Source organism: Antechinus flavipes, chromosome 5 (genome assembly GCF_016432865.1).
Source record: "Antechinus flavipes isolate AdamAnt ecotype Samford, QLD, Australia chromosome 5, AdamAnt_v2, whole genome shotgun sequence".
Taxonomy (NCBI): Eukaryota; Metazoa; Chordata; class Mammalia; order Dasyuromorphia; family Dasyuridae; genus Antechinus; species Antechinus flavipes.
This window is the reverse complement of record NC_067402.1, coordinates 203,129,824-203,156,952: the sequence shown is the minus strand read 5'-3', so window position 1 is coordinate 203,156,952 and position 27,129 is coordinate 203,129,824. Positions and strand designations below refer to the sequence as shown.

The 27,129-nt window shown below is 32.3% G+C and overlaps 1 protein-coding gene across 7 annotated transcripts in view; it reads right to left on the bottom strand.

Moving 5' to 3' along the window:
- Positions 1-27,129, bottom strand: part of KIF21A (kinesin family member 21A) — a 161,958-nt gene that overhangs the window by 10,726 nt on the left and 124,103 nt on the right. For 4 of the 7 annotated variants that reach the window (XM_052000181.1, XM_052000182.1, XM_052000183.1 and 1 more), the window contains 10 exons: positions 19,099-19,159; positions 16,392-16,446; positions 15,580-15,794; positions 12,978-13,085; positions 12,035-12,163; positions 10,051-10,089; positions 7,453-7,589; positions 4,795-4,975; positions 4,332-4,496; positions 1,834-1,951 (listed from right to left, as the gene is read on the bottom strand). In XM_052000181.1, coding sequence (XP_051856141.1) covers positions 1,834-1,951; positions 4,332-4,496; positions 4,795-4,975; positions 7,453-7,589; positions 10,051-10,089; positions 12,035-12,163; positions 12,978-13,085; positions 15,580-15,794; positions 16,392-16,446; positions 19,099-19,159 — 1,208 coding nt within the window. The remainder of the gene's footprint in view (positions 1-1,833; positions 1,952-4,331; positions 4,497-4,794; positions 4,976-7,452; positions 7,590-10,050; positions 10,090-12,034; positions 12,164-12,977; positions 13,086-15,579; positions 15,795-16,391; positions 16,447-19,098; positions 19,160-27,129) is intronic. The other 3 variants (XM_052000184.1, XM_052000187.1, XM_052000186.1) reach the window with 1 other exon arrangement.

Below are 27,129 nucleotides of genomic sequence, written 5' to 3'. Positions count from 1 at the left end.
TATCTTTCCTTGACCTATTTTTTTGGGTCAGTTGATAATAATTGTGACTTTTGATTTGTGTTTAATATTTTCTTTTCATTCATAGAGACATTGTAAGATTATTCTATTCTATTTTTTCCCCTCTGAGATTACAATACTTGGGTTAGTTTTCTGTCTTCTGTTCTAAATTATTTATTCTCCATATATTTTCTGCCTTCCAAAAATCTTATTTCAATTCCAATTTCATTTTTTATTTCTTTTAGCCACTATTTGAGCTTTCTTTGTAGTTACTATTTTCTCATTGTTTATAATATTTTCTTTAATTTCTAGTTTGGAACTTTTTGCCAAGGTCAGCTTATGTTCCTCCTTCCCTTTTCAAAGAGCTGGCCAGGCCCACTTTGGTCTTGCCCTGAAATTCTTGAGTTCCTGTCACTGTCTTCCAATTCTTGATTTATCTGCACACAGATGTTGACAGGTTTCATTAAGCAGTCAAAGGTCTGATTCAGGTTCCTGGCCTCTTTTTTGCATCCCAGGTCAGAACTCTATTTCAGGCTTCTGACCTATTTAGATGAAGGGTAGTTACCCTTCTCCAGTGTCTGTGGCTTCTGTCTTATAGCCCTGGGCTTGATGAAAGAATTTATGATTCTTTCTTTTTTGGATTTCTTGACCACTACAGTATCCAACTAGTGAACTTTTTATATCTTTGCTGAAATATATATAGGAAAGCTAAATTCATTTATAACTTTTCATATTACCACTTTAAATGGATTTCATCACCTTTCACATGTCATATAACTTACTATCCAAAGAATTCTAAAGTAGCTAAAATTTAATCATCATGTGTGAGCAAACAAATGCAGATATGTTCAGCAATAGGAATTTTACATACCAGAAATGACTTAACTGTCATTAAATGGATTAAAATGAATTAATGGATTAAAATGAAATCCATTTTAATGGCAAGATTATTTTTTAGGAGGCTCAGGAATCTGAAGCTCTATTTTATGTCTTTTGGGAAACAGGGAATGGGAGACAGAGACATACTCCCTTGGATAAAAGGGTACTAAATAAATGTTTGTTGAAATTAAATAAAAGGGAAGGATCCTCTTTCAGCATGTATACTTATTCTCATGCCATGCCATGTTAACTCAGTATTACAGAACTAATCAAAAATGAATATAGAATTGAGAACGAGAAAGATCACAGAATCATGGGAGGGACTTTAGTTGTCATCTAGGCCAACTTCTTCATTTTGTAGATGAGGAAACTTAAGCCCAGAGACAATGACTTGTTCAAGGCCATATAAGAAGCAGCAAAGGTGGAATTCGAAACTTAATCTTCTGTTTTCTCTACTGTGCTATCTATTAAGAAGAATACAAAAATACGTAACGAATGAATTAACAAGTTAAACAAATGAAACCCTTGTACCCTGAACTGGGAAATGTAGTGTTAAAATGAATGGCATAATTTATCATTCATTATTCAATTTTAAAAGGTACATTCAATAAAATGGGAAAAGGTTGGTGGTGAGGCAAGAGCTATGCAAAATTTTAAAGATTACACAAATTCAAATTATCATCATCTAAACTGGGCTTTGATCAATTCTAGTGATCTGAGGAAGTTCCCATTGACTTCTGGGACTTATCAACACTAAAAAGTTATGCCACAGGATTGCACAGAAAGCAATGTAATCTGGGCCTTTCAAAGTTATCACATTTGGGTAATTTTGGGGGCATGATAAGAAAGCTGCAAACTTTTAAAATGTTACAATCAAAAAACTAGAAAAGGATAAATATTATACTATGTATACACACACACACACACACACACACACACACACACACACACACCTACCTTAATGTAGTGATCTTTGGAACCAGTGATGATCAAATCCTGCCCATTAGAAATCTGATCTACAGTAAGGCACATAACTGGGCCCTGGTGACCAGTTAACTTTCCTGTTGACTGAAACCTGAAAAAAAAAAAAAAAAAGAGACAAAGGTAATTTGGGTATATTTCAGGACCTCAAAGTTAGGAAGAACTTCAGAGATAATCTTGTTCATTTAAATAAAAACTTCTCCAACATATTAATGTGTGTAGGTATTTTAAGTGACACAATAAAATGAATAAATATATATTTCAATTGAGTAAATAATTTAAAAACTTGGACTCAGTTTCTACAGCAGTAAAATAAAAGGAGCTGTAGTAAATGACTTTTTAATCTTAAATGTTAGATATTACTAAATTCTATTGTCTTAGAACCTAGGTTTTGGTAAAAATAAACTTAAAGAGTGGACACACGGGAGTTTTATGTAAAAAATACCAATATTCACAGTAGCATGACATTACAGTCTAATTAGAAGGAAAATGGGACTAATAATGTTCACACTTCTAAATCTTAAACAGAGTCTATTACCAATAGTTACTAATTACAAAGTAACATGTTACCAAATGCCATGTGAAACATGAGCTTTCTCAAGAAGTTTGGGAAATGGAGTAGATCAACAAGCTAGGGACACTACAATCATCTGATTCTAAGTATCACAGTATAAACTCTGTAGTTCTTACCATATCCAAATGCCCTAACTTAATGAAATGCAGAGTTCCTAAAATATGATGGAAATTTTCCTGTAACTGATACATATTTGATAATACCATTTCTATATTTTGGACTTAAGTTGAAGCAAGTACATGATGTGAATGATAACTATATAATCAATAGCATTATGGGAAAATCTCTAATATTATGTCAGATGGAGGAAACATGGATATGTTAAGATGTAACTACCCTAGACAAAGACTATGAAGAAATTGTAAAGATATGAAATCAATTAGCTATTATAATGGAAAAAAATAGCCAGGTTTTAGTCTCGGCTTTGCAATAATTAGCTGTCACTTCATCTTTTCTTCATCTATAAAATGAGAGGGTAGATTAAATAATTCCTAAGTCTCTTCTCATTCTAATCAATAAGATAATCAAAGACACCTGACTCTTTTTTGAAGGTTTTAAGGTCAAATATCTTTAGGTCCAAGAATATCAAAATATTTTTCTTTTTACATAAGTGGATTGGAGTACAAAGATGCTCAAGCTTAAGGATATCATAGTTTCCTCACTATCTGTCTATCAAAAAATTTGATGAGTCCAGAAAGAGTCTATTTTGGGACATAAGATAAAACACACAAGGTATTTTAAAAGTGATTGATCATGTTAGCAAACACTCCTGTCTTATTATACAGTTTCCTCATTAAACCTGTGACCCTCTCACTTCAAAATGAAACTTTAAATGTTCTTCCTAATCTCCTACATTTCTCAAACATCTAGAGAAAGCTTCTGTTTTATATAATATTTGGTGACATGATTACTTTATAATAACAATATAACTATTGGTAATAGACTCTGTTGAAGATATAGAAGTGTGACCATTATTAGTCCAGCTTTCCTTCTAATTAGACGTAGTCATGCTACCATGAATATTGTTGTTTTTAATATAAAACTCTAATTGTCCACTCTTATGAATGAATTCCTGAAGACACAAGAGAAATAATTCTTATAAGAAGGAAAAGGAAAAGTTGCATAAATAAACCAGACTTGATACACAAGAGCCTCATCAACCCACTTAGTGATTTTTAACAAATATACACATAGTATAGCAGCAAAATCAGGTTACAGAATATGCATATAAAATTAAGAAATAAGCTTTAAAAGATGATCAAGAGGGCAGGAGTAGGTGTTAACAGTTATAATGAAGACATCAGTCTCTGTCCCATTCGGAGGCTATGTATTACAATAAACTCTGTGTGTTTCTGAATTATCTGTAAAACTAAATGTGTTAGAAAGAATGAGAAAAGAAAACCATTTGTGGCAACATAATGAAGTTCTCCAGAGTTTAATTACCAAGTAGGCTTTCACTGATTTGTGCTCTCCTCTGTTGCATATGTCCCTGAGAAAGGCTGGTACATCTATTGTGCTATAAAATGGGCTAGGTGATAATAATAATTCTACCAGAAATGACAAAACAAACGACAAATTCAAAACAAATGACAGTTGAATCACTGACAATGCCATCTCAATTATCCTCTGTCTCTTAAATGGGCCTTTGTTAGTGAATTTGGACCACAGCAGTTAGCAGTTGCAAAACACCTAGCAACGTTTGTTAGCAAAAGAGCTTGGTTAGAATCTGAGCTCAGCTGCTGCTTAGTTCCCTCATCTTCAGTTTCTTTGGCTGCAGCAGGGTGTTAATATTAGTAAATACATACACAAGGTTGTTGTGAGAAGCAAATGAGATAATGTAGCACTTTGCAGCTTTAAACACAACACACACACAAAAGCTATTACATTTTTAATGACTCACCTCTTCAGGTCCCACATTCTCACTGCATTTCCAGAAGCTGCATAAAGAAAAGTGCCATTTGGGTTGAGTGCAATCTGATTGATCTGATTTTCTCCAGAAGGAATAGTTACTGTTCGGTTAGTACTTGTAGAGCATGCATCACCAGGCATAACTTGACCTGAAGAACTTAACAGAAATGAAGAAAATTACATTTCTTTTTATGACTTTATTGTAGGACTTCTGAATCAGTGTATCAAGAAGTATCTCAAGTTTCTAATATAATGCTTTGGGCTATGGGGCATTAGCCACTAAGCAAATTTAATCAATGACTAATATTTTGAAAATATTATGTTATTATTCTTTCACTTCACTTTTCTGTATTATGACAACAAGAAAACTTGATATTTATATATAGTCTTGTTCCAAATTATTAAAAAATAATACTGATGTTAGAGAGGGAGAAAAAGTGTTTTCTTTTACTTACGTCAATGTTCTAATACACTTTGCAGAGTCTCTAATATCCCAAACTTTAATATAAGATGTTGAAATAGTGAAGACCAAACTGGTATAATTACAATATTTCACAGACACGACATTATTAGGATGACCACCTAGTGACATTATCTCTTGCCCAGTTACAAGATTCCACACTTTACAGGTACGATCTTAAAAAAAAAACAACAACACACATAATAAATATATAAACACATTCATGTATGGAGGTTTAAGTAACACAATGAAATAAATATTTAATTTAAACTAATATACCAGATAGGAGTAAAGGTACATGCCTGTAACTTCTGCTACTGGGGATTATAAAGTTGATAGAGGTTTGAGATTAGGATATTTTAAGCAGCGAAAGTGCTAAGCGAATCAAGTCTTCACACTAAGTCTGGCTCCAATATGATAGACTTCTCAGAATTGGGGTACACCAATTTGTTAAAGAAATTCCAGTACTTAATATTATGGGATCAGGAATGACTGGTGCATTTCCAGCCTGGCTGAGATACAGAGACCCATCTTAAACTAATCCCAAAAAAACCAAAAACAAACCCACAACTTAGATAGTATACCATGACAACAGAGAATCCATCTTTTCACAACCTGTTCTTCTCTTCACCAACGTCAAATAATAATCCCAATTCTCTAGCCCAAATCTTAGATCAAGCCTATATAAACCTGGTTAGTGGAAAGTTTTTTTGTTTGTTTGTTTGTTTTTGTTTTTTAATCTATAAACTTAATGAGAAAGGTATAACAGATAAATATCTTATTCCAACAGGATCCTGGAGATGTATATCAAACTACATTATCCAGTAATCTCAAGAAGCAAACCAATAATGCTTAAGCATGTATGACAAAACTTTCAAAAATTACTCTCAGAGTTGTACCTGCAGTCTTATTATTGAACTCAGAGACAATGATTTTTTCCATTTATTTGAAAATGACTGACCTTAACTCCAAGAGAAAATACAGGTTTCAGACAGGGAAGACCATTCAGTTGGGCTCCAAAAATGTGTAAAAACAAATTACACAGAATATTTTACATAATATTCTTCATAATGCATATTTGCTTATTTCCATAAGTTCATTGTACAATGATAAATGCTAAAATTGTTGTCTTCTAAAATCTTGCTAAATAATTGTATTTTAGGTATTTAATGTCAGGCTTTTTTCTGTCAGGATTTTCCCCTAAACTTACAAGGTAGATGAAAGTGGCTCAGAACCCCCTACTGCCTTTTAGATTAGGCAGGGTAGTCAGTCCCTGGTTGGTATCATTTTCAATCAGGGAAACACACTTCTTTCAATTATAGTCTTTGGAGTTGCTGGTAGGATCACAGATTTATGAGGCCGATGTCATTGAGGCTACATCATTTCATAGGTGAGAAAACTGAGGTCTAGATGGTTTAAATAACTTATGCAAGGCCACGCAGTTAATATTGAAAGATCCAGGTTAAATTCAGGTGTTAAGATTCCAAATCTTGTGTCCTTTCCATTACAGCACACCCCCTCCAAGACTACTCTGACAAAGTAAGCCCCATCTGCTTTGCTCTGTTGTTACCGTAACTTCTGACTACCAGCTTACATTTGAGAAAGAATGAATTTATGATTTCTGGCTTTGCTACAACCTGATGTGTCACCTCCTGATCTGAAGCCTATGTCTTCACGCACCAGTTCCATTTGTAGCTCTGACTTAATTTTGAAGGCTCTAGATTATCTGTCTGGGTATGTAAAAGTTGGATAAGCCTCTTCTGGATTAAGGGATTTTAAATTTCTTCCTTAGCCCAGGTTATCTGGTAGTATAGAAAATAAAATTTAAAAAACAGTTATAACTGAATGTGTGTATTTTTAAACATCACACACAGAGTCATAGAAGAAAACTTGTTTATTATATTTGAATAACCACTCATTATGACTGTAGTCAATTTCACTTATTTGAAATCATTCCTGCATTAGAGTCCTCTCTTATTTCCTCTATAACTCGAGATTAATGGACATTAGAGACTGTTCCACTGGGTGGAAGTGACCTTGGATCTTGGAAAAAAATGCTAATGGAACAAGTATCTTGACAAAACCTATAAAACTGGAACAAGTGTGAATATGGGCTCAATGACAGACTACATATCATCCAAAAACCAGCCTAGTTAAGTTATCAGAGACTAAATATGATGTGGAAGACTTTTGTTAATGCTAATTCATGATTTCTATTTACTAAGATGCAGTGCAGTTTTATAAGCATCAGTGGAAGGAAAACACCATCAATGAAATAAGGGACAATTGGGGTAAATATAAAATTGTGACATCTATTATTCTTCTTATTCAGTTCAGAGAGCCATACTGGAACTTTAATAATTTATTGCTAGCTCAATTTTTTGCTCTTCAGTGTATCATTCATAAAATGGAATCTGTTTCTTATTTATACCTCTCTCCCACCTCTTCTCCCTCTCCCCACTTCTTGTTATCTCTTTCTCCATCCCCCTCTCCCCTCTTTTTTTTTTCTCACATCTTTCCCCGCTCTTTATACATACACACATACAGACACACACATTGAAGTGTGAATTAGGTTATCTCTAAGATTATTCCCATATCTAAAATTCTATGAATCTAGGACTTCATTAAGTTTATGGTAATATTTTAACTATACCTTTTGATCCAGTGAATAAAAGATCATCAGTAGAATCTATGCATAGCACAGCTTTTGTATGCCCTTCAGCAATGTGAGTGCATTGAAGTGGAGAAGATTTGATACTTTTTGAAGCAGGAAATGGGTTTATTACTCCCCTGAGAAAAAAGAGGGAAATAGTTGCAAATAACTATTATATGTTGTTATATCTTAATTCATTTTTAATCTTTGACTTTTAGAAGTCTTAATTAAATGAATCAATGCTACACTCCTGCTTCTGTTATTTGAATGAAGAGGTACAGAGACCACATATCAAAGAGATAAGGAAATGTAAACACTGGCATTGTGCTATAAATAAAATATATTATAAGTCAGATTTAAGAACAAAGACAAGGAAGATCTACACCAGGAAGAATTTAAATATTTTTTAAAAATAACCTTGTGGGATAATACAAACTCATTACTGGCCAATAACATGATAAAGCTAAAAAAAAAAAGCTAAGATAATATTAATTTACAATAATAAAAGCAAAGGTTACTAGATGATAAACATAATAATCGCATTATACTCCATTTTGTTCATATTATATGTGACGATAGCATTATATTAACTCTGGGTGTTACATTCTAGGATGAATGTTGATAAAGAACATCTCTATAGGTGAGGAATTAGAAGGACAGGGTCTGGAAATTATAATATTTGAGAAAGGAACTAGGGATATTTATCTCAGGATTAGAGAAGACTTAGGAAATATACGATAGATATTTTCAAATACATGAAGGAATATCATATCAATTAAGAAGTACATTATTTTAACTCAAACAGCAAAACTAAATCCAGGGTATGGAAGTTTTAGGTGGGTAGATATTGTCTAATAAGAAAATGTGTTTAAAGAAATGAATTTCTCTTTCCTACAAGTATCTAAGCAAAGACTACATGACTTCTTTGACCAGGAGGCTACAATAAAGGAGACACCTTCAATAATTGGGAGGTTTCAACTTTAGAACTAGAAAGGAGCTTTAGATATAATTTAGATCAGAGGTACCTGACTTTTTTTTAATGCCACGGATCCATTTTTGGCAGTTTGTAGAAAACTAAGATCCCTTTCTCAGAATAATGTATACAAATTCATAAAATAAAACATATAAGATTACGAAGAAAACTAAATATATTGAAATACAACTATCAAAGTATAAAAAAGTCATGAATCTGAGATTATAAAACCCTGATCTAGACTAATCCTTCATCTTGCAGATGAAAAACTGAGGTAAAGTGACTTGCCAAGATCAAACAAGTAATAAATATCAGAGAAGTCTTGAAGCCAGGACTCCAAAACCAGAACTTTCCTCACTATATCATGTTTTCTTTCAAGAAGATTTATGAGTGTTAATGTGCCTTCTATATATCTAAGATCTTATGATTCTAAATTCTTAATTTAATCCCTATACCCTTCATTTTTCACTTATTCAAGTATGCTGAGGATTGGATGAGATAATCTGAGTCAAAAGCAATAGGTGCTGTAATCATTTAAGTGTCTAGAGGATATGAACTGAAATGTTATTATTTCAATATTTCTTTGTTTTTAATAACATTTCTCTAAATATTTGCCCTCCTTAATTTGGGTCAATACAGTTTACTTTTTAGAATATCAGATAGTTGAAAGTAGCCTGGAAATATTTTTTCCATTCTTTTTTAAATTTTTTTCATTCTGATGAATGTATTATAAAAATAAGGAGCAGTGAGCTTGAAGACTACTTGTTTCATATTTAAACTAAAACCATATGAATTTTGGAGAAAAAAATCAAATTTTGAGTATTTTAAAAAGTATTATTCAGCAGAAACTAAATAGAAAAAAATTCATTTTTTTCGAGGACATCCATAAAAGTATTTAGCAATGAATGGGAACATTTTATCTCACCTTTATCCTACCTATATTCTAGAAGATTGGCTGGAAATCAACATTACTAAATAAAAGGAAAAATAAACAGAAAAAACAGACAAAGGAAAAAGAGGAAAAAAGGGGAATGGAATGGAATAATCGAAAGCACCAAAAATCAATTATTATGCTTTTAAACTAAAAACCAATCAGGAATATAATTCCATATGTTAAAATCTATTTCCTTTTTCTTCTTTTTTTGCTTTGTTCTTTTTTCTTTCTTGTGTCTTTTTTTTATTCATATCATTCAAAATATCTGTTGCTCTTTAGAAAATTCTTTGGAGAATTTAAGAATTATTTTAAATTCTCAATTTAAAAATAATATTAGCCACATTCTCACTCAAAGTCCCTCATATTTTTATAAACTATAATTAATAAATGGATAATAATCCTTTTCAGTACCTATGTATATATAACATCTTTTTTTTTAAATATGCACACAGACAGCAAGCAAAGACTATAAATTTTAAAAGCCACCATAACAAAACATTTTGCCCCTAAAATGCATGCTTATAAAAAGATAAAATTCTGGCAGAAAAAAGTAAAATTCAATGCAGTATACGGTTTAGAAGAAAGGGGAAGAAAAAGGCATGCAAGGAAAATGAAACTTTGTTTGGAAAACTCTTGACATTTTAGGAAATCAGTAAGAAATCAGAATTCAGGAAAGAAAGAGAGAAAGTACCTGTGTACCTCCGATAGAGAGGAATCACTGTCATCAGACCTATAACGAACAGTGGTAGTATCATGAGAAGAAAGAATACAGGTATCAGCATTGTAAAGTTTCTGAATGAACTGAACATTAATAGTATGGCTAACCCACAAAATGCCAACATTTTGCTCATGATGTCCTGCTTCTCTATTTAAGCAGATATCAATAATTTTTAAAATTGTTAATATGAATATAAGGATTTTTCAAGTTATAATTTACTGGAGAGAGGATGCAGGGAGGACAAAAAGGTTATAATAAAAATTCCTTCCATTCCTTATTTTATTTTCCTTAGTTTTCCTTCAAATGAAAAACTTCAAATCCAACAAAAAGACAGACTCCAAATTGGAAGTACCACTAGGAATGACTAATGAATTTCATCTTTAAAAGGGGCTTCAAAAATATTACTAAAATGCAGAGAAAAGTCATTTTACTCAGAACCAAAGGTGGGAGAATCCCACTATAAGGGTTCTGTGATTCAACATTCAAAATGGAGAATGGCCTCAATAATCATAGGAAAAGAATGGGATGGAGGGTGGGGTTTATATAGGGTACAAGCCTGCTGAGACAAAACTCAATGTATAGAATTGGTTTTTGTCTGACTTCCAATGCACCAGCATAATAAATGGCTTAGAAACTATCCTAACACATGGTTGTACATTAAAAAGGAGATTTATTGAAAATAGAACAAGGATAAAAGAGTGACTGAAGGAAGGAAATATATTATGCATTTGAGGGTTAATTACAATCAACCCAATCAATTAGAAATTTTCTTTTTTATAATCAAAACTTTGTAGTTTTCAACTTTAAATAATTTTCAACTTTAAAAATATTATTTATAGAGTCAAATTAAGTTGGTAGCTTATAAGGCAAATTTCAATGGGAAATTATAACTACATGCAAGTTATTAAAATTATTCCAAATCTGGGGGGCAAAATTTTCTTAGGATAGTCAAAAGTTACTATAGAGATTATTTGGTGATTTTTAAAGATACTTAATGAAGGCACAACTGTCAAAAAGAACACTTAATTTATTTCCCAAATATTGTCACAAATATTTGTTAACCTAAACAAAAATAATAAAAGTGATAGAATCACAACCACTTTGACTTCAATTATTTCAAAAGATTAAATTCAGTTATATGCATTGCGCTACATTTTTGTCTGAAGTTTTAATTAATTATTGACAAAAATTCCTACACAAGGGAGATTGATTTTTAAATGATACTTGATGATATCCTGCAACTTTTATGATTCACTTGAATATTGAAGAAAACAAATAACAGAAAAAGAAGCAATGAAAAACCCATATACTCTCAACATACTACAATTTAAACTTAAAACAGTTTCCAATTACTAATGAGAGCTAATATATGCATTACACCAACAGTGTCAGCATTGAATTTTTTCAGGAGAAATTCAATAATTGTTTTTAAACTTGTATTTTAAATCTTAATGTTCACATTGTCAGCATATAAAAAAATAAATTTTAAAAAAAGCACGCTCCTTTTTCCAAAACCAAAATTGATGCCATTCTTTGATAGAGATGTTTTATCTCTATCTAATGATCAAAAGAATAAAATGCATTTAAGAAAAGTCATGTTAGGCTATTATGTATAATAGAAGTTAGTAGATTTGTCTCTAGCAATACAGAATATTGTGGGTAAGAGGATATCATAAGAACTGAATTGTGGGCTTAAACTTCTAGGGATCTTGAAAATACATTTCTTTTGAAAGAATAAGGAAAGTCAAGCTCTTAAAGTATATAAGTACTAAGCTTGTAATAATGAACATCATACTGAAGGAAAATAGTTTTCGCTAATTTTTACCCTGTATTTCATTTAAGCATGTATCTATTAGAAAATAAATTTTAACTTGGGAGAAAAGATTTTTTTTTTTTTGGAAATCATGCTAAAGAATTTAGAATGCATGGAAAAGTCCAGCTTTCCCCTGCGACTTACTTATCCTGCTGAACTGATGTGTTTCCCTGAGAAACAGTAAGACGACTAAAAACATTCAGTTCATTACGGGGCCGGCTTGGTGGGGAAGAAGGAGGTGAAAGACTAGCCTCTGAGGTTCCAGAATCTGAGCTACAAGAAAAAAAGAACATTAAAGATGTGTCTTTAGTTGGTTATGATTTGTTAGGAAGACTGAATGAAACACGCCTAGCACAGCTTTAATTAGGTATTTCCAGTATAAAGAAAAGATTAGATAGCATGCCATTTCATAAGAATTCCGAGTAATGAAAAACCTTGTTGTCTGGTACTCTTGTGCAGACCACTAGGTGGGACTACAGAGAAAATTCTGTCTGAGGAAAGCAGAAGTCAGTGTAAATATCTATCTTGCTTAAATACATGCAGAATATTTTGTCTGATTCTTGTATTTACAAGTCTTTTTTTGCTTTATTCCTCGAACACTCTGAAAGATCTGATTCCATGCTATTAATTAGGCAAACAATATAACAACCTGAGGCTATGTCTCTATGTATCTTTATTTAGACAACTAAAATAGTTAAACAGCTGCTTGCCTCTCAGAAGAATGTGATAAATCAATATGATTAAAATAAATTGGGTTATGGGTATCTCAGGGTTTGTAGTTGGGCAGAGTCCTTCTTACATGATATTTGCTTTTGAGAGCCAGTTTGGCTCAGTGGATAGAAAGTTGCCCCTGAAAAAATGGATTTAAGCTCTGCCTCTGACACACTGGCTGTGCAATCTTGGGGCAAATCATTTAACTTTTCAAGTTCTAAGAAACTCTCTCACTATAAATTGCAGATTTGGTATAGACCTGCATTGGTAAGAGGGAGTTTACTTAGCTTGGAGTTCCCTATAGTAATGAAATATCAGGTCCAATTTCTATTCTAAGTTACAGATATGATGGAGATGAATGGGAATAACAACTTACTGTTTTTGTTCCTTAGTCTTTGATTTTTCTGCTCTTTCAAATGCCTTTCTTTTGGTTAAAGGTGAAGGTTCAGGTATTTTCTTTTCAGATTGAGATGGTTGTCTAGAGCTAAGAAGACAGTAAAAGTTCTGTTAAGTACTAAAATTTAAAAACTGAAATATAATTTAATTTGCCATATTGCTATTTATGAGGCCATTTGTCAAATAAATAATTTTTTTCTCTAAAGGAGGAATTAAGACATGAGCATTATGTGAAAAAAGATTTTAAAAGATTTTTTTAAAAGGAATAGAAACTCAAGACAAAAAAAAAACTTACAAATTACATTATAACAAATACCACTAAATAAATACACATAGTTTCATTTGAACTTGAATATCAATAGCATATTATTTCATGTCAATGCTAAATATACTTTAAATAGTGGTAAAACTAGATTAAAACTGAATCATTAATTATGAAGAAAGAAATTGATAAGCTATAAGATATTGTTGGTGGTTTTTTTAAATGAAGTATCTCAAAATAGCAGAAGTTGATTAAAAATACAACTATACAAATAATCGTTAGTTTTATTTAATATCATGGTAAATTCTCTATTTTCTCTCTCTAAGAACTCTCTAAATTCAATTTAAAAACATTCATCAAACATTTGTATGTGAAAATTCAACAAGCACCTACTATGTACTATAGATACTTTGAAAAAACCAGTTAGCTTCCCCTCTGCTTTTTAATTCTCAAAAGTTTGTATTGTCTTGTTCTTATTCTTATATTGCAACAAAATCAGCCACAAAGCAGTTTATTTGGGGAAAAAATGTTTGCTTTGTATTAATCCTTATCTAGGAAGAAAACTATTTTAAAAAGATGAAATAAATTTAAAAAGCATATTCCATAAAACAAATGGGAAAAAATGTTGCTGTCAAAGCACAGTGTATTCATTTATCTTAAAATATAAATTAACTGATTTTTCTTGTGCAGCATGATAATTGTGGAAATATGTATAAAAGAATTGCTGCCTAAGGGATGAGGTGGGGAAAGTTGGGAGAAAAAATCTGGAACACAAGGTTTTGCAAGGGTGAATGTTGAAAATTATCTATGCATATATTTTGAAACTAAAAAGCAAAATCATTCAATCAATCAATCTGACTTTCCCAAATAGGAAAGGTATAGTATAAGTGAAATTTGGTATATTTAAAATGTTATTTTACTTTGAACAATAAGCAATTTCAGTCATTTATTGACTAAAACTTCACTACAATATTAGAAAGAATATACACAAATCAATATTTAAGAAGATTTAACTACATTGAACAAGGAGGCATATCCAAGATGATTTTTTCTTCCATGATCAATAAAACCCATGATGAGGGCTAAATGATAAAAATTACAAAAAAGCAAAAAAGAAGATATTACCTGAATCTGGATTCCAGGCCATAGTCTTGGAGTCTTGAGGCTCCAAAAGTTTCTAGTCATCTGATAGACTAACCATTGAAACATTCACTCTACTCTTTTCAGCAAATTTTATCGTGAAAGCATTAAAATGTTCATTTGTGTCAATTAGCAATTTCTAACAGCAACTGCAGTTATTTATGCCACTTCAAGCACATGCAAGAAATATCTGCCATCGTTAAAATAAAATCTAAACTGAAGAGATCAGAAACATTTGAAGAAAATAAAGATTAGAATAAAAGAACAGATATTTTTGAGTGGGGGAAGTGTGTTAATTGCCTTATCAGCAACTTTCAAACCTGATGCAGTGTGTGTATATATACATATATATATATATAAATATGCACAGATCATTATTTTTAATATGTTTTAATACAGCCATGCTATTGAACTCACAAATTATTTGGTAAATTGTGTGTAAAAGTTAGTATGAAAGATGTAAAAAGAAATCTGAACTAGAAAATAGTCAATAAAATTATTAAATATGAAGATCTGTGGGGATAGGTTACATTATTTGATCCCCAAAAGAAAATAAATTTTAGGCAGAACTCTCTCTCAGTTGTACGTTTATATGCAATGAAAAACTGTGTGCCAAAATGGCATGTGAAAAGACTCTGAAGGGGTAGAACTGGACTATATAGTGATAAAGATGGAGACTACAGCTCCAAATTCTGATGCTTCAAGGAAAACATTTTCTCATGGGAAATGCTTCAATGTAACAAATTTCATTGAGTGAAGGATTAATATAATTTTTTAAATTATGTATTTCAAAAATAAGTTACAAAGAATCAGTAAACATCAATTGTGTTCAAGTTCTGAAAATGAGAGCATTTGCAATTAGTTTAATATAATTTAGAATTTATGTGTATGCAACTGCCACTAAAAAAAAAACCCTCCAACTTTCTATCTAAAAGATCACCCTTAAAATTTAGATACAAGGCAATTTTAATTATGAAAAGAAAATTCACCGAGAAAGACCCCAAATAAACTTTTAAAGTATGAAAAAAAAAAAGTTTAACACTATTTAGGAATGCATTCTTATTGGTCTAAAAATTATAGATCCTATAAATTAAAAAAAAAAAGGTTTAAACTACATATATTTGCTACATGCATATAAAAAGCCAAAAGACAGAAAGTTAGTTCAGCTGGCCAGACTTACATGCTGCCTATCTTAGAAGGTAAGCCAGACGGGGGAATGAGCTCTTTTTCCCTAGCAGAAGTACCACTTGTCTCTGTATTCATTCCAATCTCTTGCCCTTCTGCAACAGGTGTAAGAGGGCCAGACAAGAGAGCATCTCCTGTACTAGTGTCTGAAGCTAGTTCACTGCTATCTGCATAGAGCAATTCCATTTGAGTTGTGGTCCTCCTTCGTGCCTAATACCCAAAGGGGGGAAAAAGCAGTTAGAAGCAAACTATTATTCAAAAGATTAAGAAATATTTTAAACTTACATTTTCATTGTTAATATATATATATTATATTTAAAAAGTGTGCACTAGGATATCCTAAGAGAAGACGACTAGCTAGAGTTGGGCTCAGAAAGTGAATAAATAAAAATTTTAAAAGTGCCATTTAATTAAAGAACCAAAAGTTAAAGCTCGGCTGCTTCCTCTTATAAAAGACTGAATAAATTTATACTATACTACAATTGTTTCAAATTATAGAATTATGCTATCTTTACAGAATTACTGTGCCTAACTCATGATAACAGCAAATTAGTTCTGCAAGTGATATACAATAGCAGTTAGTAACAGACTGAATAATTAAACTATAGTAAAGTAAGCTACGTTTAAGATTTCTCATGAAATCTATATATTTTTATATATTAATATTAAATCCATTCCAATTCCTTTAGGTGCTAGATTTATGACAACTAGGATGGATAATTTAAACATGTGGAGAAAAGACATGGATGGGTCAGTGAAAGATCAATAGTAAAAATTCACATTTTTCCTATTATTTTTTCACCTTACCTTGTTTTTTGGCTTAATTTCACCACAAAGCTTCATGAGGTCTGAAGATAGTGAGCTATAGGCAAATAAATCATTGGAAGAATGCTTAAAAATTCTGTTCTACAAACATTTATAGCTAAAAATTCTTAATTTAGATACTTTATTGTTTTGCTAATATCATATTATAATTAATTATAACATAGTAGGAACACTAAAAACCCATGCTAGTGGAGCACAAGCTACTACTAAGATTTTAAGTAGAGTGACCCTTATTAGAATGACTATGAGATTTTTGGCAAGTTACTAAATCCTGTTTACCCATGTTTCCTCATCCCTAAAATGAGCTAGAAAAGAAAATTGGCTAATAACTCTCCCATCTTTGCCAAGAATACTCCCAAATGGGGTCACAAAAAGTCAGACGTAACTAAAAAATGACTGAACAAGAAGATATGATTTGAAATAATCCTTTTTAAGGACCAGTATGTTTAATTATGGTCAGGCCTAGAACCAATTGTTAGGCTTTCGCTGGTACTCTAAATGAAAGATCATCAATGAATATATTGACAAAACTAAATCACATCAGTCTCGATGTTCTAATATAAGTGAAACCAGAAGACAAAAGTTAAAGGCAGCCAAAAGGAAGAATGTCATAAATTCTCCTTAAAGAAGTAAATAAAGGACCATGCAGGGCTAATTTCATTGTACATCTAAAGATAAAAAGAAACGGCATAATTTTATGGAATATAATTATCATATATGGTGGTGCTCATGACAAGCTCTTATCAAAAAGCCAACTATAAAGCCAATTGTAGACTTATAACATCTGTCATAGAGAATGAAGAGATACAGAAACTTTAGGAAGATTTTAAAATATTCTTGAGGTTTTATCAACATATATTACAATAGGCAGGTAAAGGCAGGTACAGGGAATGATGATTAAAATATAAAGGAAAATATTTTCAGGATTAGGAAGTCAAAGGCTTATACATTACATTGAATTCTAGTACTTATTTGCCACGGATACTTTCTTCAAAAATTAAGTAGTTACTTAACACAGAGATCATCAAACTACTTCATAAAAAATGAAATTAACTATATTCTAGCAAAAGGAAAGGACTGGCTACTGTTGTGGCGGGCATTTCTGAATCACATGATATATATCAAGACTACAAACTTGCTATATGTGTCTGTGTATATTCACATACATATTTACATATATACACACATATTTATTTATCTGCATATATAAAACATCTGTAGGTAGGTCTATGCATATATGCACATATATGTTCATATGTATTTACACATATGTACATAAATACACATGAGAGAAATAAAATAGTAACAATATTTCTTAGAGCCCCTCACATAGCTTTTCCTAAAGTTCTAATAACACAGGCTCCATAAGTTTTGGGGTTTGTTTGTTTGTGCTAAGGCAATTGGGGTTAAGTGACTTGCCCAGGTTGACATAGCCAGGATGTGTTAAGTGTCTGAGGGCAGAGTTGAATTCAGGTCCTCCTGACTTCAGGGCTGGTACTCTATCCACCGAGCCACCTAGCTGCCCCAGCTCCATAAGTTTTAAAAGCAGTGGAATTATCCCTGAGATTTAACTGTCTCCAGAAACTAAGGCTTCAACACTGACATAACTTCCTGGTTAACTGAGCATAGCAGACTGCAGACCAGCCTGAGCAACTTAGAGGCATACGGTTATGTTCATCTGAAACAAGGCTGTATCTTTGTTGAGTTTCTCCTCCATGCTAGGGTTAAGTATACATCCTTTTGTCAATTATCTAATATTCTGTAAGTCTCATTTCATTGCAGTCTAGAAGCTGAGCTATCAGGATGGCCTAGTCAGTCTAGCTTACTATAGAGAACAATAAACGGGGCCCAGAACTGAAACAGAGAAACAGATGGATTTGCATCTGAGAAACTGCACAATATTCTACACTTCTCCCTGAAACAAAAGTTTGTCTTTTAAAAATACAAATGCTTATGGCTGCAAAAAAAGAATTAAAAGTGTTGGACTGGCGTATGGTGGCTCTGCATATTATCAATAAATAACTGAGCACCAAAAACTAGCATAAAAGCCAACATCCGAGATAGAGGTGGGATGGACATGTTTGGAGAGCCACACAAAAAGTAAAAGAATCTACAGAAAGATCCCAGTACATGGGATGGAATTTCAGGGGGAGGACTTAACAGAAAGGCACCATCCCATAGAGAGGGAGGTGAATGGATTAAGATACATACCACTGAACTGAGGATCCACAACAATTAGATTTAAAATCCATTAAAATACTGAAAAATGTTTCTAGTTCTAGATAACAATCATTTGGTTAAGTAGTTTTAAGTAGTATTCTCCTCTATTGGAATTTAACATAGCTGATGTAATTTGTAAAAAAGTTATAAAATAAATCTAATACATTAAATTTTTATAAAGCTGAGGAAACCATTTAATCTGACTCAGTTTCTTTCTTTATATAAAAGGAGACGCCAAAGTGGTATTTTCTGAAGTATAGGTCTGACTTGTTTAGACAAGTCACTCCCTTGATTAAGAATGCCCAGTGGATAAAACTGCATTGAACATAAAATACAAATTTCTTTGGTTTAGCATTTAACCCAACAGTTGTGAGGATAAAATAATATAATATTTGCAAAGTACTTGACAAACCTTAAAGCATTATGTAAATGCTATTACCATCATTCTCATTATAAAAATATTTTTTACCTTCCCTCTACTCCTGGGCTGTTCAAAGGTGCCTCTTCATCAGTACTATCTTCTACATTCTCTAAAAAAAATTTCCAAAATAAAAAAATTAGATATTATAATTTAAACCATAAACCAGCTATTAAGAGTTTTATTTTTTTTTCTGTTCTGATGACTAAATGGAATAAAACGTCAAAGAAAATTATTTAAGAAGTACTTCTTCACTAGATCTTTTTTCTAGAATGAAACAAAAGATGAATCAAAAAATGGTAAATAGGAAGGGTAATTCCTTCCAGAGTATGACATATTAAGAAGAGAATCAATACTCTAGATTTGTGAACAGATATATACTTTGGTCTTTGGACCAAATTTCTCAGAAAACTTTAATATACTATTTTACATATATCAATACTAGAAATCAGCAAACATAAATTGTGTAATTGTACTACGAAACAAAATCATGTTTAACTCATACTAAAACAAGCTCACAAAATAAAAAATATAAAGTGTCTGTATTTTTATAATTCATATATTAACATTGATTCACAAGTATATGAAAAAATAAAAACAGATTTGCATGCAACAGATGTTAGCAGTTATATAAACGTTTCCAAAATAAACATAACTCTGGCCATTTCAGATCATTACCACAGATGAATAAATTCTAAAATAGACAAATACAAGAGAGCCAGGAAAATAAAAGGGCCACTCTGCCTTTTAACAGTCCATTATTTTAAAAAGTAGGGCAGCAAGGAGGCAAAGGGGATAGAGTACTTGGAATGGACTTAGGAAGGCTCATTTTCCTGAGTTCAAATTTGGCCTCAGACATTTCATTAGCTGTGTGAGACTGATTAAGTCACTTCACCCTGTTTGCCTCAGTGCCTCATCTGTAAAATAAGCTGAAGAAGGAAATGGTCAACCACCTCCAGTATCACTGCTAAGAAAACCCCACATTGCATCACAAAGTGTCTGACATGACTCAAAGGACTGTTTTAAAAAGTTTTAAAAACTTGTTGTCAATTTATTTTGTGTATGTCTTCAAAGAAGTATCACTGGGGAAATGATCGACCACTACTTCTCTAACATCACTTACATGTATATCCCTCTTTTTAGTCACAGAGCCATAATTGTGGTTCACCTCCTCAACACCTGCAATAAGTTTTTAAATGGGCTTCATGTCTCTATTATTTTAATCAATCATCTATAAAGGTACCAAAGTGATATTTTCTGAAGAACAGGTCTAAACAAGGCTCTCTCTTGATGAAGAAAGCCCAGGGGATAAAACTGCATTGAGGATAAAATTGGAACTCCTTTGGTTTAGCATTTAAAATACTTTACAGTCTGGCTCCAAGCCTCTAGCCCTAGTTCGCATTATTCCTTGTCACATACTCTACATTCCAGACAAACTAGCCTACATGCTCTCCACCTCTGTACATGCTATCCCATAGGCCTAAAATGTAATTTCTCATTTCACCTATTATTTTTAACATTTTTTGTCTTTATCATTAAGAACTTGACAAACATCAAAGAACATGAACATTTGCCCCAAAGAACAAAGTGAACTGCATATATGTCTTAGAAGGTTTTATATTTCAAATTTAACACGTTAAATATGATGACCTACTTCTCTGTTTCCTTCTAAACTTCCTTAGGATCTCTTCTGTGTATTTTTTAAATGCTCCTACATTTCTAAAACATTATTACTTTCCCATAAATTCCCCCTTTACTCTTATACCCTGAAAGAAGAGTAAGAAAAAAAGTATCACTAAATAAAACTAATTCATATATTATTCATTTGTTTGGCACCTCCAATCAAATTCTCTGCCAAAAGATAGGAATCACAGATAATCATCAGTCTTAAGCTTTGATCACAGGTATTAAGAATTTACAAGTATTGTTTTACAGTGCTGAATCTTGAGTCCATAACCTCTCAATCAGGAGAGTAATATTTCCATATACTTTTATCATTTGTCCTCTGAAATTATCAGTCACTGATCAGAGTCTTTAAATATTTCAGAGTTTTTTGGCATTGTAATGTTGACGAGATGGTATAAATTGTTCTGGTTCTGTCCATTTTGCCTGAGCTCATCCAAGTGTTCCCAGGTTTCTCTAAAACACATGGCTTTTATATTAGAACTTCTTATTTTATATGAGGACCAGTTGGCAGACCTCTATGTGATGAGAAATTACCCTCAGATAGGGGGAAAAGAGCTATGGAGGGAAATAGGAAAGGGGCCCATGAAGCCCTGAGGGAGGATATGTGGAGGCCAAAGATAAGACATACGTGGCTAGAAGGCATACATGAGGGGTGTGGGTGGAGCATAGCAAAGGGGAAGGTTCAAATCAAGCCCCCAATCCAGTTCTGGCATGGTGATGGTGGTCTCCCAGCAGGGTCATTCTTCTGTTTTCACTTGAAGGACTTTTTTGTTTCCATTTTTAGGGGAGAGGATGAGGAGGGTGAGGGCTAGGAAATCAAGTAGGCCTGAGACAAAGGGCAAGAATAGATAAAGTACAGTATGTACAGTGAAGTAAATAGAGGTGTTTTTAGGGAATGAGAATTTCTTTCAGAATTTTTATATAAAAATGAATTTGCATAATGTGAATTTACATAAGTGAGAACTATCCATATTTCTTATAACACAATAATACTGTACTGACATATACTTTGTTCAGGTATTTTATTAGTGATGGACATACAGTTTGATTCCAGTTCTTTGGTACAATAAAATGTTCAGTTTTAAACATTTTTTGTACATGTAGGCCTTTGCCCTTTATTTGATTTCTTCAGTAACTAAGTCTAGAAGTGTATTGCTAGTCAAAAAGCAAATGACATTGTAGTGATACATTTAATTTGCTTGCCACAATGCGGGATGATCAGATTAAAGCTCTGCCGGGAATGGAATGTGGCTCTCTTTTGCAAGCTCTCCATCATTTTCCATTTTGTTATCTTTATTTATTTGATGAACATGGGCTAGAATCTCAGAGATGTTTTAATTTTCATTTCTTATATAGTATGATTCATAGAAATTTTTCATACACTTATTGACAGATTGGCTTTTTTCTGAAATACTGTATCTTCATATAATTTCATTCATATCTAGCAGAAATTGCTCTTATCTATTTATGGCAGTTCCATAATGAAAATACATACACACACATTTGTGATATCAGTCCTTTATCTGAAAATTTTACTGTAAAAAATTTTCACAGTTCATTTTTTTCCTTATAATTTTAACTGCATTAATTCTGTTTCTGTACAAATTCCATGTAATCAAAATTTTTCATTTTAACTTTTGTAATCCCTACTTCCTGTTTTATCAAGAATCTTCTATTCATAGCTATGAAGGGTATCCCCTTCCATTTGCCTCTAATTATAAAAACTATTATTATTGGCTGTATTAATTTTGGAGCTTATTCATTCAATAAACATTTGTTAAGTATCTGTTATGTGCCAGGTGCTAAGTGCTTATTGTTAAATATATTGCAAACTTAATCTAACCCTAATTTTGACAGACTTCTTTCCAATTTTTCCAAAAGCTCTCATGATTAGTAAGTCCTTACTCCAAAGGAAAATTTTTTAAATGTTGTTGCAGTTCCTTTATTAAATATTTTATTATTTTTCAACATAATTCTTCATTAGGAGTATAACTGATTTTTCATTTTCTTTCTGTTTTATTTCTCCCTGGCTTAAGTATCAAGATTATATTTGTCTCACAGAAGAAGTATGGTAGAATTTTATTTTTCTAATTTTTTTTCTTATTTTTTGTTTTAATGTTTTTATTTTCCTTAGTTACGTGCAAAACAATGTTTTACATTTGTTTCCAAAACTTGAGTTTCAGATTCTTCCCCAGTCCTCCCAAAAAAACCCTCAAGAAAAAAGAAGTATGTTTCAGTCTGTATTCAGACACAATCAGTTCTTTCTCTGGGTATGGATAGCATTTTTCATCATAAATCCTTCAAGTAGTCTTGGATCATTGTATTCCTGAGAATATTAAAGTCATTCACAGTTGATCATCCTACAACTTTGCTCTTACTATGTACAGTACATTTCATTTTGCTTGAGCACATGGAGATATTTTTTAGGTTTTTCTGATAGCATCCTATTCATTATTTCTTATAAAATAATAACATTCTATCATAATCATATATCACAATTTATTCTGCCATTCCCCAATGGTTGGGTATCACCTCAATTTCCAATTCTTTGCTTCAAGAAAAAACTGCTATATAAATATTTTTGTACATATAAGTTCTTTTCCTTTTATTTCATTTTAAATCTCTTTTGGATTTATGCCTAGTAATTTATATCTTTTGATCATTTATCAATTGAGGAATAGCTTTTTTAAGATATAAATTTGACTCTGTTCCCTATACATTTGAAAACCGTCTTCATCAGAGAAGCTTGCTTCAAAATTCTTTTCATAATTACCATTGCTAATTGTATTTCCTGTTTATCTTTTTCAGCCTGTACCTCAAGTGTTTTGCTTCTGACTCTCCCCTAATATGCCCTCTTCTACTACCATCCCCCTCCCTTCTTTCCTGCAGGATATGATAGATTTCATATCTATATTGAATGTGCATACTATTTCCTCTTTGAGCCAATCCTAATTAAGAGTAAGGTTCACTCAATCTCCTTTCCTCATCCATTTATTTTTAATTGACAGAACATATGCATGGATAACTTATCACATTGTCCCTTGCACTTGCTTCTGTTCTAACTTTTCCCTTCCCTCCCTCCACCCTCACCCCTAGATGGCAGGCAGTTTCATACATGTTAAACATGTTAAAGTATATCTTACATACAATATAGCCCATCCATTTTAAAAAGCTTTTTTTTTGCCTCTTTTATGACAAGATAATTTACACCATTCCACCTCTCCTTTTCCCTTTCTCCCAGGACATTCCTTTCTCACTCCCTAACATTTTGTTTAGATATTATCTCTTTATATTCAACCCACATCTGTGTCCTCTGTCTAGATATACTCCTGCCATAATAATAAAAGTTCTTAGGAGTTTCAAGTGTCATTTTCCCATATAGGAATGTAAACAGATAAACCTTGTTAGGTCACTTATGATTTCCCTTTTCTGATTATCTCTTTATGCTTCTCCTGAGTCCTGTATTTGAAAATCAGAGTTTCTATTCAGCTCAGATCTTTTCCTCACAAATGCTTGAAAGTCCTCAATTTCATTGAATATCCAGCTTTTCCCCTGAAGGATTATACTCACTTTAGCTGGGTAGATGATTCTTGGTTGTAATTCTAACTCCATTGCTCGCCAGAATATCATATGCCAAGGCCTCTGATACATTAATGTAGCAGCTGGTAAATCTTGTGTTATCCTGACTGTGGCTCCACTTAAATTGTTTCTTTCTGGATGCCTGCAATATTTCCTCCTTGACCTAGAAGTTCCAGAATTTGGCTATAATATTCCTAGGAGTTTTCATATTGGGATCTCTTTCAGGAGTTGGTCAGTGGATTCTTTCAGTTTCTATTTTACCTCCTGGTTCTAGAATATCAAGACAGTTTTTCCTTCATAATTTCATATAGGATGATGTCCAGGCTCTTCTTTTGATCATGGCTTTCAGAAACCAACAATTTTTAAATTATCTCTTCTCAATCTATTTTCCAGGTCGGGTTGTTTTTCCAATGAGATATTTCACACTGTTTTCTGTTTTTTCATTCCTTTCTATTATATCTTGATTTCTCATAAAGTCATGAGCTTCCATTTTCTCAATTCTAATTTTTAAGGAATTTGTTTTCCTCAGTGAGGTTTTGTACCTTCTTTCCCATTTGGCCAATTTTGATTTTTAAGGCATTCTTCTCATTAGCTTTTTGGTTTCCTTTTGTACCACTTTCAATTCTCTTCCCAGTTTTTCCTCTTTGATTTTCAAATTTCCTTTTGAGTTCTCCCATGGTATGAGACCAATGATTACTTTTCTTTTTTCTAGGTCTTGGATTAGGAACTTTGACTTAGTTATCATTTTCTGAATGTGTATTTTTGTCACCATAGTAGCTTTCTGTGGTCAGAATGTTATTCTGTTGCCTCCTCATTTTCCTACCCTATTGCCCTGCTTTTAACTCTCTGTAAAAGTAGGGCTCTGTTTCCAGGGCAAACGGTGCAACGTTCCAAGGGGTTTCGTGCAGCTGTTTTCAGAGATATTTCTTGACCTGTAACATGAGCTACCTGCTATCCAGATCTGAGTATGGCCAAAACTGGAGTCCTGCCACAGTGCCGGTAAAGAAGCCCCTGCAGTCTCTGTCTAATCAGCTATTCTAGCCCCTCCACCTAAGGGCTGAGGTCTCTGGAAGTCTCCACTGCTGGTCTCCACTGCTGGTCTCCGCTGCAGGAGCTTGTTGCTGCCCCTCTGGCTGCAGCTACTGCAGTACTGCCCCAGCTTCTGTTGAATCAGTGGGAGCTTAAAGCCTGATCTTGGTTTGCTGGGACTTCTCTTACTCCTCAGAACACCAAACCAAGTAGTCCTTAGTGGGCTGAGTTCTGCCACAGGGTCAGAGGGTCCACCATCTCTACCTGGTTTCCTGGGGCCCAGATTGTGCCAGCGTGGCCTGTGCCATGATTGTACCAAAGATCCTTCCTGCCAACCTTACAAGCCATCCATGGCTGGAAAAAGCATCCATGGAAGCTCCATCTTTTTTTGTGAGTTCTGATATTCTAAAATTTGTTTAGAGTCATTATTTAAAGGTACTTGAAGTGGTTCTGGGGAGAGCTCAAGCAAGTCCCTGCCTTCACTTCACATCTTGGCTCTGCCTCTCAATGTTTTCTTATTTTTTCAAACAATTTATTTAATATTGGAACTAACTTTTTAAAATGCTTGACAGAATTTACTTATAAATACAATCTATTATAAATAATCCTACCATTCCTACTCTTTTAGCAGTTTCTTTGTAGTTTGTTCAATGTCATTTTTCTAACTTGGGTCATTTATTCTTCTATTTCTCGTGCTGCTATTCTGGATTGTTAAAAAAAAAAAAAAAAGTAAAATTCATCCTTCTCATTTAAGGTCTCACAGTTTGTTTTAATGTGTAATTGAGCAAAATAGTTTTAATAATTTCCTATTTCCTCTTTATCAGGAATTCTTTTTGTCAATGTTTTACATCAGAAATGTATTTTTCTCCTTTTAAAAAAGATTAGCTAATGGTTTATAAATTTTACTAATTATTCAAAAATTGGATTCTACTGTTATTAGTTGACAAATTCAATGTTTTTTAATCAATTTTCTGTCTTTTGATTTTCAAGATAAGTATTTTTCGTTCTGCTGTTTTCTAAAATAATTATAATTTTTTACATTTTATTTAGTTGTATAATAAACTTATTTATTAATTCCCAGTTTATTTGTAAATTTAATACATTTTTGTTAACAATTTTATTTATTTTTTGAGGTATGGTTGTTTTTATAAATAATTTTGTTCCTTTTCCATATTTATTATCTTTTTTTAATGAAAATTTTCCTCTAAGGATTGTTTTTATTGTATTATAAAAGCTTTGAAATATCACATCATTGCTTCCATTGCATTTATTTTTATAAAATAAAAATATTTTAATTTTGATTAAAATATTTATTGTTGGTATTTCATCTTTTGACCCAAAAATTCTTTAGGATTAAAATTATTAAGATTTTTAAAAATCTGAATTGTCTTCTCAAATACTTCTTCATTGAGGATTAATCACAAATTTTGCTGCATCAAGTTAGTAAGGAATTTAATGTTTCTCCTTTTCTGCATATGATTGAGGCTATATAATCCAAATACATAGTCAATTTTTGTTATGATATTATACATAGCTAAGAAATCTGAGGTTCTTCTGAAATATTTACAGACAACTGTCATGGAATGTCAGGCTCCTTCACAACCTTTTAGATTACCATCTTAACCAGAAGTCTTATCAATTCTATCTTGCAGAACTTCTAGCTTCCTTCAAGGTTCAGCTCAGATGCTGGAAATATTTTTGTGATCCTATCAATTGCTTGTAATGTAACAGGTACTTATCTTCTGACAGGCAGTAAGATCTAGCGAATAGAGGTTTGGCCTAAATCAA